Genomic DNA, 15,820 nt, shown 5'->3' on the forward strand with positions numbered 1-15,820 from the left:
GGCCAGGCAGGGAGCAGGTCAGCCCAGCAGTAGGGGGGAAGGCAACTCTCACCTGCCCCTGGGCTTGCCTCGGAGGGCTCTGCGCCACACGTGGGGGGCCCAGAGTTTGACCAGTCAACTCCAGCCCGCCGGCCGAGGCAACAGCTGACTCAGGGGCACTTGCCAATCAGCTTGGGATGCTCGAGCTGGGAGCAGGCGCCTGGCCCCGCCCGGGGAGGGACCCAAAGCCCGTATGCTCGCCAGGGGCCAGTGCCACGCGGAAGAGACGGGCCTTTCCGTGGGTGCAAGGCGGGGCAGCCCTGTAGCCAGTCACACCCGGACAGGGAGTTAAGTCCAGCCTGATTTATTGACACCATTGGATTGTGGATGGATTCTCACAGCGGGGGGGCAGACTCGGCACTTGGCCCGGCCGTGAAACAAATCATCCCTGAGCTCCTCTGCCAGCCCACAGCCAGTCCCCTGCCCGCGTGCCCAGCCCATCCCGACACTGATGCACCCAGGGGCCATGGGCTGAGGCTGCCACAGAGGACCTGGAAGAAGTCTTATGAAGGCTCTGCTCCCCCCCAGAAGCGGTCGCAGCTGGCGCTCCCCCTGCCAGGATGGGTGGCAGTGAAGAGCCAGGGCTGAGCAGGGCAGCCCCAGGGCACAGAAATGGGCACCACCGAGTCTCACCCCACCGGAGGGGGGAAACCGGGGCAGGGGGGTGGCGGACGGCCCCTGCCTTGCTGCGCCCTCCCCGCCGCTGTGGGGCACAGCTTGGAGCCTGAGACAGGCCCAGACGCCCCAGAGAGGTTCAGTGGCAGGTGGGAGGGGAGAAGTGAATTCGGATCCTGGCCCCTCCCACCAGCTCCAACCTAAACCTGCCAGCAGCCGCAGCACCCCAGCATCCCTGCCTGTGGCTCCGGCAGCCCCGGCCCAGGCCCTGCAGGGGGAAGGGGGTCGCTCTGTGAGACTCACACCCCCCAGGCAGCCTGCCGCACCCCCCGAGTTCTGCAGGCCCAGCACTGCTTTGCCCCCTTGGGCGGGAGCAGGAGACACCCTAATTCCTTGGAGGAGAGCGTGGGGCTTGGAACCCCTCCCCTCTGCCCCCACGCGCCAGAGCGACTCCCTGGTGCTGGTGCAGCCCCTGCCCACCAGTTACATAGAAACCAGCCAGTGCCACCGAGCCGGCGCCATCCCAGACAGAGAAAGCCCAAGGCTGGGCTGGGCTGGGCCATGGCCCCGAGCACTGGGAGCAGTCAGGGCCTCCAGCAGCCGGTGGATCGGAGCCCTGACCCTGGGGTGAGCTGATGTCCCCGTTTTCTAGCAGAGTGCTGACACATGGGGCTGGGGCTGGCCCAGGTGCCTCTGACCCCCGTGCCTCCATCTGCCCACCGGCGCAGTCGAGTCAATGGGACGCTGGGGGGCAGGGGAGGGGCCTGGCTGGCGTCTGCTCAGAAATCCAGCTCCTCGGAGTCGGTGCCACCGCCCGCCGGCGTCTCCTCCTGGCGCCGGCCCCACACGAAGCGATAGTTGTCCTCCAGCTCCTGCTGCCGCCGTTGCTCCTTGTGGACTTCCTCCGTGCCCTGGATCTGGAGGGGCAGAGAACAGGGCCCATGGAGGGAGGGGGCCAAGATCCCACAGCAGGGCCCACCCCCCAGCATACACAGCAGCAGCTGCAGGCTGAAGGCAGCCCCAGGAGCCTACTCCTCGAGTCCAGGGGACATGGGTGCCCGCCCCTAAGGCTGGGGGCCAGACTCTGGAGCAGGGAGACACAGCCCTTCACCTGGCTAGAGCACCTCGGGGTTGAGGCTCTGGGGGCAGAGAGGACCTGTCTACCCTGTGCTGGGGCCCGAGTTCCTCCTGGCTGCCCGCAACATGTGTGCAAACCGGCTCACGTGCGCCTCCCCAGGGGCGGCTGCATTCCCAGGGACAGCCAGCTGTCGTGCAGCAGGAAGGCCACGGGGTTGAAAAAACAGCACCAGCAGGACTCCTGGGTTCCACCCCTCCCGGCTCTGCCACTGACTCAACAGGATGGCCGGGGGAAAGTCCCTTCCCTGCTGTGAGCTGAGTTTTCCCCACCTGACCCGCCTTGCAGGGGAATTAATACATTAGTGACTGCAGTATGTTTGGAGGGAAGGCCCCGCCCCCAGCCACTAAGGCCCCGCCCCCAGCTGCACAAGCCAGGCTTTCACCAGGATATCGAAGAAGATGTCCTTGAGGTTCTTGGTGTCCTCGTCCGACAGCCAGTGGGTATCGTCCTCATCCCCAAAGCCCCCCGTGGTCACGATTTTGATCTCGATTTTACCTGCCGGGCACAGCACCATTTCGATCGACAGAGCCAGTGTTTGCTCAGCCCCGGCCTGGGTCCTGAGCCAGGCTGCTGCCGTGCAAGGAGGTGGAGTTTCTACTGCGACAGGCAGCACCCCCCAGTGCACAGGCACACGCAGCCCTGCCCGCCCCACCCCACCAACATGGCTCACGAGAGGGTGGGAAGTGATCACGGCTCACAGCAGGCCCTCCCCTTCCAAGGCAGGGCCCCGCTGCCAGCCCTGGGGAGCGCCAACCCCCAGCCTCCTGGCACAGCGACGCCCTCACCCTCCAGCTGCCCTCACCTTCCGCTTTCAGGCCCTCGCGCTCCAGCAGGTCCTTCACCACGTTCTCGATGTGCCGCAGCTGTGGGTTCTCGGTGCCCATCTCTCGGACTCTCAGCTCCTTCTGCAGGGGGCTGCCTGGCTTTATCTTGGTGACCCTAACCTTCACGCGCCCGTCCGAGTCGGCGTCTGAGAGGGAACAGAGCACAGAGGGGCATCAGGGTGCCCGGCCCGAATGTCCGAGCCCAGCGACCAGGCCCCGCAGGACAGGGTCAGACAAAGCTGCCACTCCAGCCCTTCTGCTCAGCCCCACTGCTGCCACGATCCGCAACGCTCCAGCCGGAGGGGCAACACCCTGCTGCTCTGGGGGAGGAGGACTCGCTGAGCTGCCCTCATGCGATGAGCTCCCCGGATGGGACCAGGTCGGATTTCCTGCGCGACACCTTGTCGTGCTTCCCCGAGACGCACGGGGGGTGGGGGGGGGGCTGAGGGTTTGATTCCCCTGTTTCCTACTGGCCTGTCGCAACCCGAGGCATGTGCCTCAGTTTCCCTAGTCTCAGCATCAACGCATGGGGTGAGGGGACTTTCGATGGGACGTCTTCTCAGGCCCTCCCTGCTCTTTGCAACCTAGGCAGCCAGGGGACCCCTTTCTCCCCCGGGAAACAGGACGAAGGCAGAGGAGGGGCCTCGCTGGTTTGAATGGGAACTGGGCTGTGGGGTGGGGCAGTCTGGGCTGGCTGGAGAGGGAGGAAGGGGTACCAGGGACTGCTCTGGGCCCCTCTCCCCAAGACGGATGGTACCGACGGCTTCTGGTCCCTGTGCTGATGGGTCTGTTCTACACTGTGTCCCTGTCGCCTGATAAACCTTCTGTCCTCCCTGCAGAACGAGAATCATGTCTGCCCGCAGATAGGGTGCGGGGCCTGGGGACCCCCTCACTCTGGGTCAGTGCCATTGTGCCCCCTGCAGGCTGGCCTGGTTAGAGCAGCCCAGGGGTGGATCTAAGCTGCTGGGGGGAATCAAAGAACCATCCTGGAACGTACCGGCCGCTTGCTTCGCCATGTGGCTCGCACTGGCCCTGGCTGAGTCTCCCTCCTCCTCCTCCTTCCTTCTCGCCGCTGCTTTGCCCCCATCTAGCCTGTCGATCAGCTTGTTGAGGGTGGAGGCCAGTGACTTGGAGGCGTGACTCCGATCAAACTCTCCCTTCAGGCCCTCTGTCTCCAGCTCCTCCTCCACCTGGGAGCGGCAGCGGGTCGAGCGTGGTGCACATGGGACCCCCGAAGGTGGGTTAGGCCGCAGAGAGGCAGGTTGAACCCTGGGTGCCAGCCAAGGCCTCACAGTCCCCCCTACTCCCCCCGCAGCGAAGGGCACAGAGGCCTTGGAGTGCCACAATAGCCGCAGGATGTCCGTTGCCCCCTCGGCAGCCTCTTCGCCCTGGGGCGTCCACCTCCGTGGCTACTGCTGAGAACAGGCTGGAGCCCAAGGCCATAGCCCAGGCCTGGTCTGGGGCTCGGGCACAGGTACCAGTAGCAGTGCCAGTGGAAGGAGCGGGGAGGGGCCACGGGCGGGACGGCACTGGCAGGAATATTCCTGTGCCCCCGGAGCACGGCCCTGAGGGTGGGCAGCTGCCCCATGGCTCCCCCACACAGCCCTGCCCTGGGGGCGAGGGGCTGTGCCCAGCGGTGCCCCCAGGAGGGCAGAGAGGTGATGTGGGCTGGTGGGGGCTGCACCCTGGCGCTGGATACAGCAGGCAGTGGGGAGGGGGCTGTTCCTTCGGTCTCACCTCATCCATGATGTTGTCAAACTCCTTCTCCATCTCCGTCTTCACCTCCTCCTTCAGCGTGGCCCCCTCCGAGCTGGGCAGCAGGATGTCTTCCAGCTCCTCCTCAAACCTCCCCAGCAGCTCCTCTTCATCCTCCTCCTCCTCCTCCTCCTCCTCCTCCTCCGGGCGCTCGCTCCTGGCTGCTGGCGCTGCCTCGGTCCCTGGGGTCGCCTGACTCTTCCCTACCTCGCTCGCCTTCTCCTTCCCCTGGGGGCAAACGGGCAGATGGGGGGTGATTTTTAGATGCTCCCCGGCCACAATGTGTGAGGACGGCCAGATGGGTCAGAGCCAAGGTCCATCTAGCTTGGTGCCCTGTCTTCCAACAGCAGCCAGGGTCAAGAATATCTCCCAGAGCTGGATCAAGCAGTCAGAGAGGGGTAGCTTCAGATGGGGAAACTGAGGCACAGAACCAGGCCCAGCCTGCCCCTGAGGCAGGGATCCAAGGGTTTCCCTACACGGACATCAGCTCCTCCGGCGGGCGAGCGCCATGCGCTCAGGGCACTGGGGGGGGAGTGCAGTGCCAGGCCCCCACATACCTTCCTGGCACCTTCCTTCAGAGCCTCGATGAACTGCACGAGGTCCCCGGGGCTCCGGATCACTTTGAAGTGGATTTTTGGCTGGAAATCTGCAAGACGTGGGGGAGAGAACGGCTGAGGCTGGAGGAGCTCTGCCCCAGGTTAAGCGCAGACCAACGGCCACATAACACGCCCCTCCCTGATGGGCGCAGGAAATCAGCTCCCGCTGCTGGGTAACCGCTGATCACTTGGGGCCCACCTGCCGGCTCCCGGCAGAGCAGAAAGAGCTGCCCACGCCCCGCGGCTGAGAGGAGGCTTTCACGTCATGCAAACGCTTCTGAGATGCGCTTGAACCTCTCCCAGCCGGCAATGTCCACCGTCTGGCAGGATTCCAGTGAGCCAGACGACCACAGACCGTGGCTCGGGCCAAGTTTCCTGCGGTCCTAAAAAGTTTGTTTCCAGCTGCCAGGCCTGACTCTGTGTCCTGTGCTGTTATTTAGCTCTGATTTACCCCTAGAGGTCTTCTAAGAGCCCAGGGAGCCGTGGAAGTGCTGGTGATGCTGCTAGAAAGTATTTGCCTCCTGTGGTCCGGCAAATTCTCTCGTCCAGCACCAGTCAGGTCCCAAGGGTGCTGGGTTAGAGACGTTCGGCCTGTACCTGACACCAGGGGCTGGGCCAAGCAGGCTCCTGGGGGTTCCTACTCTGGTTTCACCCCTCCTCCGCCCTTCTGGAGACCAAAACACCAGGGCACATCTGCATGGCGACCGTGGGGTGTGACCCCAGCTGACGTCCGCAGCTCCGGGGCCCCGAATCGGCGAGGTTATATCTACCTCAGGTATGGCTCCGCGGCTACAGCATGGGTCACCCCCTTTCCCACCATAGCTGGGGTGGGACAGAATATCCCCCACTGGACTCGCTTGTTCCCCTCTCCCGACCCACAGCCTCCCCCGGGGAGGCCCAGAGAGGTTCGCCCTCGGATTCTGTGGGCCACTCACCAGCCAGCTGGTCGTCAGCCGTCCTCCCAGCAGCCTCGGCCTCCTGCAGGAGGGACGACACCAGGAGTTTAGCACAACCTGGGGAATCCGCTGCTCCCCCAGGAACAGGCTGGGCTGGGGTGGGGGGAGAATTCCTCAGCCATGAACCACACCAGCTGCAGGGCTGGGGAGGGGGAGACCAGACCCCGATACAGACCACGCGGCAGGGCCAAGTGCTTCCCAGCTGGCAGACTGGTGGGGGGAGCAGCCCAGCAGAGCCTTCTGAAGCCCCAGAGCTCCACTGGCTGGGATGGGGACAGAAGGCAGCAACGCCACCCACGGGTGAGGCACAGCTCAACAGAGGAGTAGGCGGGGACCCGGCTCACCGACACCCTCATTGACTGGGGCCTGGCACGGCCACGCCAGCTGCCTGGCTCAGACCTCGGCCAGTCAGCAACGGCAGAAGAGAGGCCACCTGCACAGGGCCGAGCCGTTACCTTGGTGGGATCCGGCAGGTCCTCCGCTGGCTGCTCTGCTCCGAGGGCTCTCTCCCCCAAGCCAGCATCCTCCTCCGGGCCAGGCCTGGGCGGCTCCTGGGGGGCGGCTGGCACAAGGCAAGCAGAAAACATCACCGTGGAGCCCACCCACGCCGCTGAAGTCCTGGGGGGGCAGAAGAGCTCAGGCCTGGCTGCAGACCCTGGAGTTAGCATCACCGGTGCCCGAGCCCCAGGCCGAGCCGCCAGCCTGGGCGGTGGGTGCCCTCCAGCCAGGTTTGGCGGGAGCCGGGTCTCGTCCCCACCGGCAGCGCCCTTGGCAGTACTCAGCACGGCAGCCCCGTGGAGAGCCCCGGCCCGGGCAGCGGAGAGGGCTGCCCAGCAGGGAGCGTCACACCAAGCGTTCAGGGTGATAGAGCTGCCCTACCAGTCCCATCCGCCTCCCGCTGCCCGTGGTGGGGGGGGTCTGGCTGCACATCCGCTGGGCGCTGGGCGGTAGGACTGGGGTCCCGCCTGTTCCACAGCCTGGCGTCCAGGGTCTTCAGTTCCTCGGAGATCTCATCCACCTTGCGCTTGGTGTCGACTGCAGGGGCCAGAGTGGAGGTATCTGAGTCCCCAGAGGTCCTCCCCGCAGCAGCGGAAGGGCACGACAACCCGAGACCCCACCCCCATTCCCCCAGGAGGCGGGGCAACCTGAGACCACACCCCCCAGGAGGCGGGGCATCCTGACACCCCGCCCAGCCCATGAGCTGGTGCAAAGCAGCCCAAGACCCCACCCTACAGCTGGCTGGGATCTGCTGGGCCGGGCCAAGACCTGCCATAAGCTGCTGCTGCAGGCCCCAAGAGAGTCCCAGGTTTACGCCTGAGTCCTTGCAGCACCGTCCCAGATACTCACACACTTGGGCTTGGACGTAGTCCACGAACTGGGCGGGGCTCAGGGCCGGGTGGCAGCGGATGGCCTGCGGCGTGGCCGTGGAGGGCGGCCGCAGGAAGGGGTGGTGGCAGATGCGGGTGGTGTGCACGGTCAGGACGTAGGAGCAGGACTGCGGCTCGTCCACGCGGGCGATGTAATCCCCGGAGCCCTCTTCGCACAGGAACTGCCACCAGGGACCAGGGTTAGGGTGCCCGGCCTCACCACACCCCTGGGCCCAACTGCCTCCCGTAGCCACGGATGCATTTTGAACCGGCCACCGGCCAGGCCCTGCCCCCCTCTGCCTTCAGGCAGCCTCCGCAGCTCGCCCCAACGCCAGTCACCCCCCCCGCAGCAACCGCTCACCCGGACTTCAGCCTCCCGGGGCCGCCCGCTCAGATCGCACCTGGAGCCGTTGCCATAGGTCTGGCTGTGGTAGCGTTTGAGCCGGTGCTGCTTTGAAGCCTGGGAAGGAAGCATTGGGTGAGAGAAGATTCACAGCCCAGCTTCCCAGGCTGCCCCGTGCTGGGCCCGTTTCCAGGGACCTCCAAGCACCTCCCCCCCGCCACACCAAGCTGTTTGGCAGCCCTGGAGACAGCAGTCCCGTTTTACAGGTGGGGAAACTGAGACAGCAAATCTTCCTTCCCGGTCACGCAGCACGTCAGTCCCCTGCTCTGCACAACAGAGCCCCCTAGATTCCAGTGGGGCCTGCTGCCCAGACAGGCCCCCGGCCAGCCCAGCTCCCTGGGAAGCACCCCGGGAAGCACCCCAGGCTTCCTGTTGATACCAACCTTTGCCGTCTCGTTGTCCCAGTCGAATGTTGACTGATAATAGCCCAGGTACAGGACTTCTCCTTTGATCTCCGAGTCTGGGAAGCAAACAGCGACCCTGTCAGTGCGCTAAACCCCGGGGCGAGGGGGCCAGTGGGTGCACCGTGCCCCTCTCAGGCTGTTACCCCCCGCCCCCCACGTCTCCCCAGTCCTGCGGGAAGTCTGGAAGATGGCGGAGGGGGACCAGACTTGCAGTGACCTCACCACCGTGATAGGGACCCCCGGGGGGGGATTCGATGCAGGACAGGACCAAGGGCCAGCAACCACAGCAGGGACTCCCTGGTCCCCCATGTCTTTTACACCCTCCCATTGGGTCCCCAGTGACTTCTTTCCTACCCCCGGCGTTTAAACCGGGCATCTGGCCCAGCTGCCGCCCGTAGAGGCTGGGCACGTTCCCAGCGTGCCCGAAGGAGGGTGGGTGCCGGCGCTGCACCGCGCAGACAGGCCGCGGCCAGGCAGGTACCTTCCACGTGGTACTGCTGGATGTGTTTCCCGTAGCAGAACTCGTACGTCCACCAGTCCTTGGTCTGAGAACAAGGCCAGAGCAACGGGTTCCAAGTCAGCAAAGCTCCAGAGCAGCCCTGCCCCCCAACCTCGCTGGCCGCGGCCCCAGCCAAGACCCCCTGGAGCCTGGATCCCACTCCAGCACTAGCAGGGGTTAGATCCACTCTGACGGGGCTAACCCGCCCTCCAGTCCAGGGCTCCTCGAGGGCCGGCTGTGCATTCGCCCCGGGAGGCGCTCGCTCGCTCTTTGCAATTTGACAGGAGCTTTCACGCCGACGGCCAGGCCCCCGGGGACAGCTGGGGCTGGCTGCTGCCAGGCCACTCACAGCACAACACTCTGGGTTTCCAGCTTGCTGGGATCAGGCACCCCGGCCTGACAGCTGGCTGGGGCTGTGGGGCAGGAGGTGTGCCCCCTCCCCCAGGGGAACCCTGTCTGCCCCCTCTGGCCCCCAGAAGACAGGAGCAGGGCGGTCACTGAATCTCTCCAAGAGCTCAGCGGACAGGGAACGCTGCTCAGCACCCGGCACCCTCCAGCTCTGCTCTCACCACCATCCCCCCCAGCGCGGGGCAGCAGGGTCACCTTGACAAGGCAGGGAGCGGCCTCCATCGGCCGCAGCAGCTCTGAGATTCCCAGCCCGTGGTAGCTCTGGGGCGGCTCCTGCATGTCCTGGTGGATCCTCATGGCGGCCCTCGGCAGGCGGCACTCGTATTTCTGCTTGTACTTGGACGAGACGATCACCACGTCCTCCGGCTGGCTCTAGGGAAGCCCAGGGGGTGAAATCAGTGAAGAGCCGGCACAAATGGCAGCTGGGAGGCTGAGCTGCGCCTGGCCCAGGACAGCTGCAGAGGGAAGGAGGCTCGTGGCGGGCAGGCCGGGGCTGAGAGTCTTGGCAGAGCTCCGACAGAGCAAAAAGGTGCCACGGCGGAGGCCCTGCGCCCTTCCTGTTCCTGCTGTGCCAGGAGGTCATTAACCCTCCCGGAGTGCAGAGGGGGAATTAAAGCCCAGAGAAGTCACATGACAAAGGCCTCCGAGTCAGTGGCAGGACTGGGATGGGATCCCAAGTTGGCTGCTCATCCCTGGGCCAAGAGAAATGCCGCCCCCCAATCCCCAGGCAAAAAGCTGGCCCTTTCCCCAGGCTCCAGCAGCCCCCATACACCAGAGAAATCCCTGCGGGGAAGCTGTCACCTCCGCTTCCAAGCCGCTGACGGTCCCAAGACAAACCAGAACGAGCTGCTCCGCCACCCCACGCGAGGGTACTGACACCAGTTTTCGCTGCCCTGGCTTGGCAAGACCCCTTCCCTCGAGGCTTGAGCGCGCCAGTGCTGAGAGACAGCGTTGCCTGGGGGGGGCAGAGCGCCAGCCTGGGATTCAAACGACCCAGTTCTCTGCCAGCGACCTGCTGGGTCACCACAGCCATGTGACGCCGCTGCCCTGTGCCTCAGTTTCCCCATCCGTAAAACTGCGGCAGCAACACAGACCTTTGTGAACCGTTTTGAGGTTAACAGCTGCACAGTGCCAGGCGGGGCAGGGACACACCTGTCCTATAACAATGGGGCGCTGATTACTCCCGCACTTGGCCCTGCTCCAGTTCAACCAGGCCCTGCTCAGCAGCACCGGTGGTACACCAAATAAAGCGGAGATTCGTCTATTTTACGTTCCCTTGGCAGCTTTGCCCTATAAACGCACAGGAGACAGGAAGACCGGTCCCAGCCAGGGAGACCCTTAGACACAAACTCAGGCATGGCCATCTCAGGACTGGGGTTCTCTGGAGACTTTGAGGCAGTTTAAGTGCGGGCAGCTTTTCTGGTTCCTTCGCCCTGCGCCGCCAGCCTGTGTGAACCCGCCCTGCAGCCGTGGCTCTGAGGGGCCCCTGGCAGCAGCTTCCCACTCAGGGAAATGAGATCTTCAAAATGACGTGGGGTTTCTTGATCATTGGGCACCAAGACAAACTCCAGGGTCCCAGCTTGGCACAGGCCCAGTGCCCAGAGAGCAGGTGACCATTGCGAGGTACAAGCGAATGGACCCTGACAGGCTGCCGAGCGCTTGGAAGAAACTGACTCCTCTCGGGTACTTCCCTCTAATTTTTTCTATCCATGTGTGGAATAAATTTTATTCTATGCAGGCCTGTGCAGATGTGCACCTCCATTAGGCTTCCAATGAGCTTCACAGCTCCCTCCATTCACCCACCCACACACACAGAGGCAGGGCACAGTACCCAGCACAAGGGTGGGGAAAACTCAGCAGAGGACCCCAGGGAACGAACGGGTCTGCATGGTGGCGCCCTAGGACTCTAGATGCTGGGGCCGCCCAAAGCCCCGCTTTGATTTCCAGTGAAGAGCAGTGGTTTCCATGCAACTGCAGAAGCGTGGGAGACAAGAAAACCACCGGCAAAAGACAGACCTGAATCTAGGGACAGGAAAGGCACAAGGGGATGGAGAAAGCCCTGCAACACGACAGGCAGTGTCTATGGATACAGCCCTCAGCAGACCTCCACCCTGCCCTCCTGCACCAGCCATACGCCCCCCTGCCCCAGCCTCTGCCTCATTTCTGAGCCCTCTTTGTTGGGCAGGAGCCAGGCCACCTCCCAGCGCCTTCCCCTCTCCCAAGCCAAATAAATCCCCATCCACCAAACTGCAGGGGCTTTCGGTTTCTAGTCCAGTAGCGCTGCAGACCCTGGGTGAGATCCCAGATCGCAGCCCTAGGGTGCTCGGAGGAGCTTGCAACCTAAACAGCCAAGAGCTAGTGCGCAAGAGAACCACAGTACTGGGGAACAAAGCCCAAGGGAATTAAGTTCCTATCCTACAAGCTGATTTCGTACCAGAACAACTCGTTTGCTGACAGGTAACGATTTCCTCTTTACCAAGACAGTTTTACTCACCTGACCCCCCAACAGCAGGTGCCGATACTCCTCTAGCTCAGTGGTCCCAAGCCATTTTACTCGTGCGGACCCCCACTCACCCCTTGAATCATTCGCAGGCCCCCGTCAAGGCCAATTTTAGCCGCTACGTGCATGTTGTGAAACGAAAAAGGGAACTGCAACGTCGATTTTCGGACGGGCAGTAAGTAAGTAAGTAGCACGACAGGAAGAGATTTCATTGAAAACTAATCGATTGTAACTTTGCGATGTATTTATATCTTTTTTGCTAGGATCACTTAAAGTGACGGGAGGGGGTTGGCTCCCCACGGACCCCACTGCAATACCGGGGGTTTGCAGACCCCAGTGGGAGTCTCTGGCCTGGCTTACTCCCTTTCACTGCCCGCAGTGGAAAGGGTAGGGCAGGGTGTGAGGCATAACAGTTTCCCAATCTATGTATCATTCGAGCCACTGCACGAATTGGGTGTTCAGATGAGGCCCAAGTGATGTGCTGAGGGTCACAGAACTCTCCTCTCAACGGGCACGAGCAGTTACAAAGCGTGAAGCAGCCGAGCGAACGGCAACATGACCCATTAAAGCCTTTTTCTGGCACTTTACCAGCTGCCGGGGAGCTCTCAGGACGCAAACGCAAACAGCTGCTTTCACCCCAGGCCTCCCTCCGGCCCAGTGCAGGGAAGGAGGAATCAGGGGGTGTTCTGCTGCCAGTAAGCGAAGGGGTAAGAGGATTTCGAGCTCACTTTGCGTGTCTCCCCGTGGTCGATTCCGGCAAGCAGGGAGCCAGAAAGCAGAACAAGTTGCACACGGCTGCGTTTCGAAGCTCAGGGGAGCTCAGGCTGCATCTCAGAACCCTGCCCGCTTGGCTCAGGCCCCAGCCACGCGCAGAAGGGAGGCACCAGGTGGGGGAATTCCCATGTGCAGCCATCTGACCCGGGCCAGAGAAGTAAACACAGGTGCCGGGGCTGCAGCCTGCCCGTGCAGAGTGGCCAGGAGGCTGCTGAGTGCGCAGGGCAAGGACAAGGGGCCGCCCCAGCCAGAGACAGATGTTGGGAGCAGAATAAAGGAGCGGCAGGGCTGATGAGGCCCCAGGCCGAGGGAGATGAGAGGGCTGAAGGGGAGTCTCCACCTGGCCCTGGCCCCTTCCCATCACATGCTAACCAGGCCCTGCCCAACGTGCCCCACAACTCGCCTACTCTCCTGAGGCAGCCTGGCCTCCTGTGGCCCTGGCTCTACAGCCCACTTTCCCACCTGCCTGCCTCAATCCCCCTCATCTGGCCTAACTCATTAGCCTTTCCCCCAGTGACACCCAGCCCCCCTCAAACTCCAGCCTTACCCTTACCCAAGCACCCCACCCACTACCAGCTCCTAGTGCCCCCATCCACTCTCCCTCACCCCAACCCTCCCCGGCTCTCAGAGCCGACCTCTACTTAAACACTGCTCCTGCCCCTCTCTGGTCCCCCCACCTCCTTGGCTCCTCCCCCCATGCCTGTTCAGTCCCCATCAGCCCCCCCAATACTCACCCCGCTCTTCTCGTGCCCAGCCACTCGTGGAGCAGGGCCCTCCCACCACCCACTGTGGCACCCCCTCTGAGTCCCTTACTCCCCCGCAACACCCACCTTCCCAGCCCCCCTGACGCACACACCTGCCCCACCCCACACACACCGGCCCGCCCCTCCACCCCACCCTCACGTGCACAAACGGAGCCAAACGAGCCCCCCCCAGCTGCTGTCCCCCGCTCCCCCCCACACCTGCCCAACCTCCCTGACCCACCCGCACGGCCTACGCCACATGCACGTGCCCGGATCGCCACGCACCTGCCCAGGCAGCGCCTGTCAGACCCCTCCGGGCCCAACCTCCCCCCGTCCCACCCCCAATGCACTGGCCCCCTCCCGTGCGTGCTCACCTCCCTGCCCCCCCCCCCCGCGGCAGCCCCCCCACTCTCCTGCCCCCCCACCTGCCTCCCGTCCCGTGCCCACCCCCGACACCGCCACACCTGCCCCCCTCGCCCCCCCACGGCCCCGCCCCCCAACTCAGCTGCCCCCCCACCTGACACCCCCACACCTGCCCCCCTCGCCCCCCCACGGCCCCGCCCCCCAACTCAGCTGCCCCCCCCATCTGACACCTGCCCCCCCCACGCACCTGCCCCCCCACCCCACGGCCCCGCCCCCCAACTCAGCTGCCCCCCTCCCCGGCCCCCCCACGCACCTGCCCGGCCAGCACCGGCTCGGCGGCGATCTCGATCCCGTACTTGAGCTCGCTGAGCTCCTGCAGGTTGAGGCTCCCCGGGGCCCCGGACAGCGGCCGCCCCGGCGTCAGCAGCGCCAGTAGCAACAGCAGCCCCGGGCCCGGCCGCCCCCAGCCCGGCCGCGCCACCGCCATCTTCCCCAGCCGCCTGCCCTCCGCCGCTTCCGCCCGCCGCCTCGCTCGGGCCCGGCCGGGCGGAAGCAGCGCGCCCGCCTATTGGGCTGCGCCTGCGCCAATCAACAGTGCTACCTTGTCATTGGTCTCGTTCCAAGGCTGGCCCAGACGGAGCGAGGTCAGAGAGGGGCTGGGACGGGGCTGGCGCCTGGCGAGAACGGATTGGTCCGAGTCAGCGCTCTTCGAAGCCAATCAAGAAGAGGAGAACCGCCTCAGTCGATGACGTACTCCTGGGCTCTTAAAGGGCAAGAGCAGCCTGGAGCGAGCTAGGAAGGAGATACATTGTAGCTTACTAAGGTGGAGTGGGAGCCAGGCTGATTGGTCACGTGATCAAAAGGGCCTCAGTAGAGCCTGGCCCATATGGCAGGCACTGGTGTGGGCGCGAAGGTGTTTGCGGGGCCCATGCTGGGTGGGTGGCGATGGCCGGGGGCAGGAGATGGAGAAAGCCCTGGGGAGGGGTGCAGGGCAAGGGGGCCAGGAATGGAGCCCCTGCTAGGGAGGCAGGAGTCGGGGTGTGGGATAGGTGGGGCAGGATCCTGAGACCCCTATGCGTGCAGGAAGCCCCCAGCAGAGGGTGGGGTGCGGCAGCCTTTCCATCATCGACCCGGAAGGTTTCCCGGCGCTACAGCCCCACAGTGACACAGACGAATTCTTCCCTTGCTCTAGCCACAGCCACACCTGGGGAGCGGGTCAGCCTGACTGCAGCGCTGAGGCCGTGCGGTTTTTCACAGACCTGAGCTGCAGAGCTGAGCTCATTTTTAGGAGTGGAACAGGCCTGAGGCTGTCTTAGGTTCCCTAATCCCACTTCCTTGTGAGTGGTTCCCGCCAGTTTCCTTCTCGAATGCATCCCTGTAAGATAGAATTGTGATGGGGTTCGGGGTCCCCCAGGCTCTGCACCCCATCTGCAGGCAGGAGTGACTCTCACTCAGCAGGAGAACAGCGGGTTTATTAGCCGACAGGGCATGGCATCATACAGAGAAGTCAGTGCAGCCGGCAGAGACAGCCAGTCCAATCCATGCCTTGCCCCCTCCTTGGTCTCGCTCTCTCCCAGCCCAGACTCACTGCTTCCCAACTCCCAGTTCCAATTCAAACCCATCAGACTCCACCTCTTCCTTTGTCTCCAGTACAAAGGTGTTACCTGGTTGTCAAGGTTACCCTCAGCAGGAGACCCACACCCTCTGTGAGCCACTCACGTACACACAGGTATCCCCCACTCCATCACAAGAATGTCTGGAAGTTTTATCAGATAAAGGGGCTTGGGTCTGCTGAAATTGTGATGGTGAATGGATTGCTCACAGAAATAAGGAGCTGAGTTCCCACGGGACTGCAGAATTGGGGGTCAACAAGTCCGGTCACCTGCACTCGTGGCAGGACCAGGCATCATCTGGACCAGGCCTGAGAGGGGTTTGGCGAAGCTGCTCGTAAAAGTCGGCAGTGATGGGAATTACACAATCACCCTAAGCATGTTATTGAAGTACTTAATCGCCCAAATAGAAAGTTTTTCGTAATGTGTAACCTAAGCCTCCCTTGCTGCAATTTGAGCTCGTTGTTCTTGTCCTGTCTTCAGAGGTTAAGGAGAACAATTTTTCTCCCTACTCCTTGTAACAACAGTTTAGAGGCTTGAAAGCTGTTCTCGTGTCCCCTCTCAGTCTTCTCTTTTCCAGACTAAACAATTCCAGCTTTTACACTCTCCAGCCATTAGTCATGATTTCTAGAGTTTCAATCATTTCTCTGGACCTTCTCCAGTTTGTCCACATCTTTTCTTGAAAACAAAAAGCAGTCAAGTAGCACTTTAAAGACTAGCAAAATGGTTTATTAGGTGAGCTTTCATGGGACAGACCCACGTCTTCAGACCATAGCCAGACCAGAACAGACTCAATATTTAAGGCCCAGAGAACCAAAAACAGTAA

At 63.1% G+C, this 15,820-nt stretch overlaps 1 protein-coding gene across 2 annotated transcripts; it reads right to left on the reverse strand.

The window, feature by feature from the left end:
• Positions 1–327: 327 nt before the first annotated feature.
• On the reverse strand, positions 328–13,877 carry OS9 (OS9 endoplasmic reticulum lectin). Of its 2 annotated transcripts, XM_074980035.1 has the most exons (15): positions 13,698–13,877; positions 9,200–9,376; positions 8,579–8,642; positions 8,077–8,153; positions 7,652–7,750; positions 7,271–7,472; positions 6,803–6,958; positions 6,379–6,485; positions 5,903–5,945; positions 4,929–5,017; positions 4,354–4,599; positions 3,614–3,806; positions 2,595–2,762; positions 2,175–2,287; positions 328–1,571 (listed from the first exon to the last, which is right to left on the reverse strand). In XM_074980035.1, the coding sequence occupies exons 1-15, from the start codon at positions 13,869–13,871 to the stop codon at positions 1,434–1,436; spliced, it is 2,046 nt and encodes a 681-aa protein (XP_074836136.1). In that variant the 5' UTR covers positions 13,872–13,877; the 3' UTR covers positions 328–1,433. The 2 variants fall into 2 exon arrangements, with proteins under 2 accessions (XP_074836136.1, XP_074836137.1); XM_074980036.1 differs by lacking the exon at positions 6,803–6,958.
• Between the last annotated feature and the right edge of the window lie 1,943 nt (positions 13,878–15,820).

This window comes from Carettochelys insculpta, chromosome 29 (assembly GCF_033958435.1).
Source record: "Carettochelys insculpta isolate YL-2023 chromosome 29, ASM3395843v1, whole genome shotgun sequence".
NCBI lineage: Eukaryota > Metazoa > Chordata > Testudines > Carettochelyidae > Carettochelys > Carettochelys insculpta.

Bases quoted from the DNA above. Each gene is read 5' to 3' on its own strand.
- OS9 (XM_074980035.1), bottom strand. From the start codon at position 13,871: ATGGCGGTGGCGCGGCCGGGCTGGGGGCGGCCGGGCCCGGGGCTGCTG. The intron at 6,486-6,802 runs GTAGGGCAGCTC...GCCTTGTGCCAG, and splicing joins GCGGGAGGCGGATGGGACTG to CCGCCCCCCAGGAGCCGCCC. The intron at 1,572-2,174 runs GTGAAAGCCTGG...CTGCCCCTCCAG, and splicing joins ACATCTTCTTCGATATCCTG to ATCCAGGGCACGGAGGAAGT.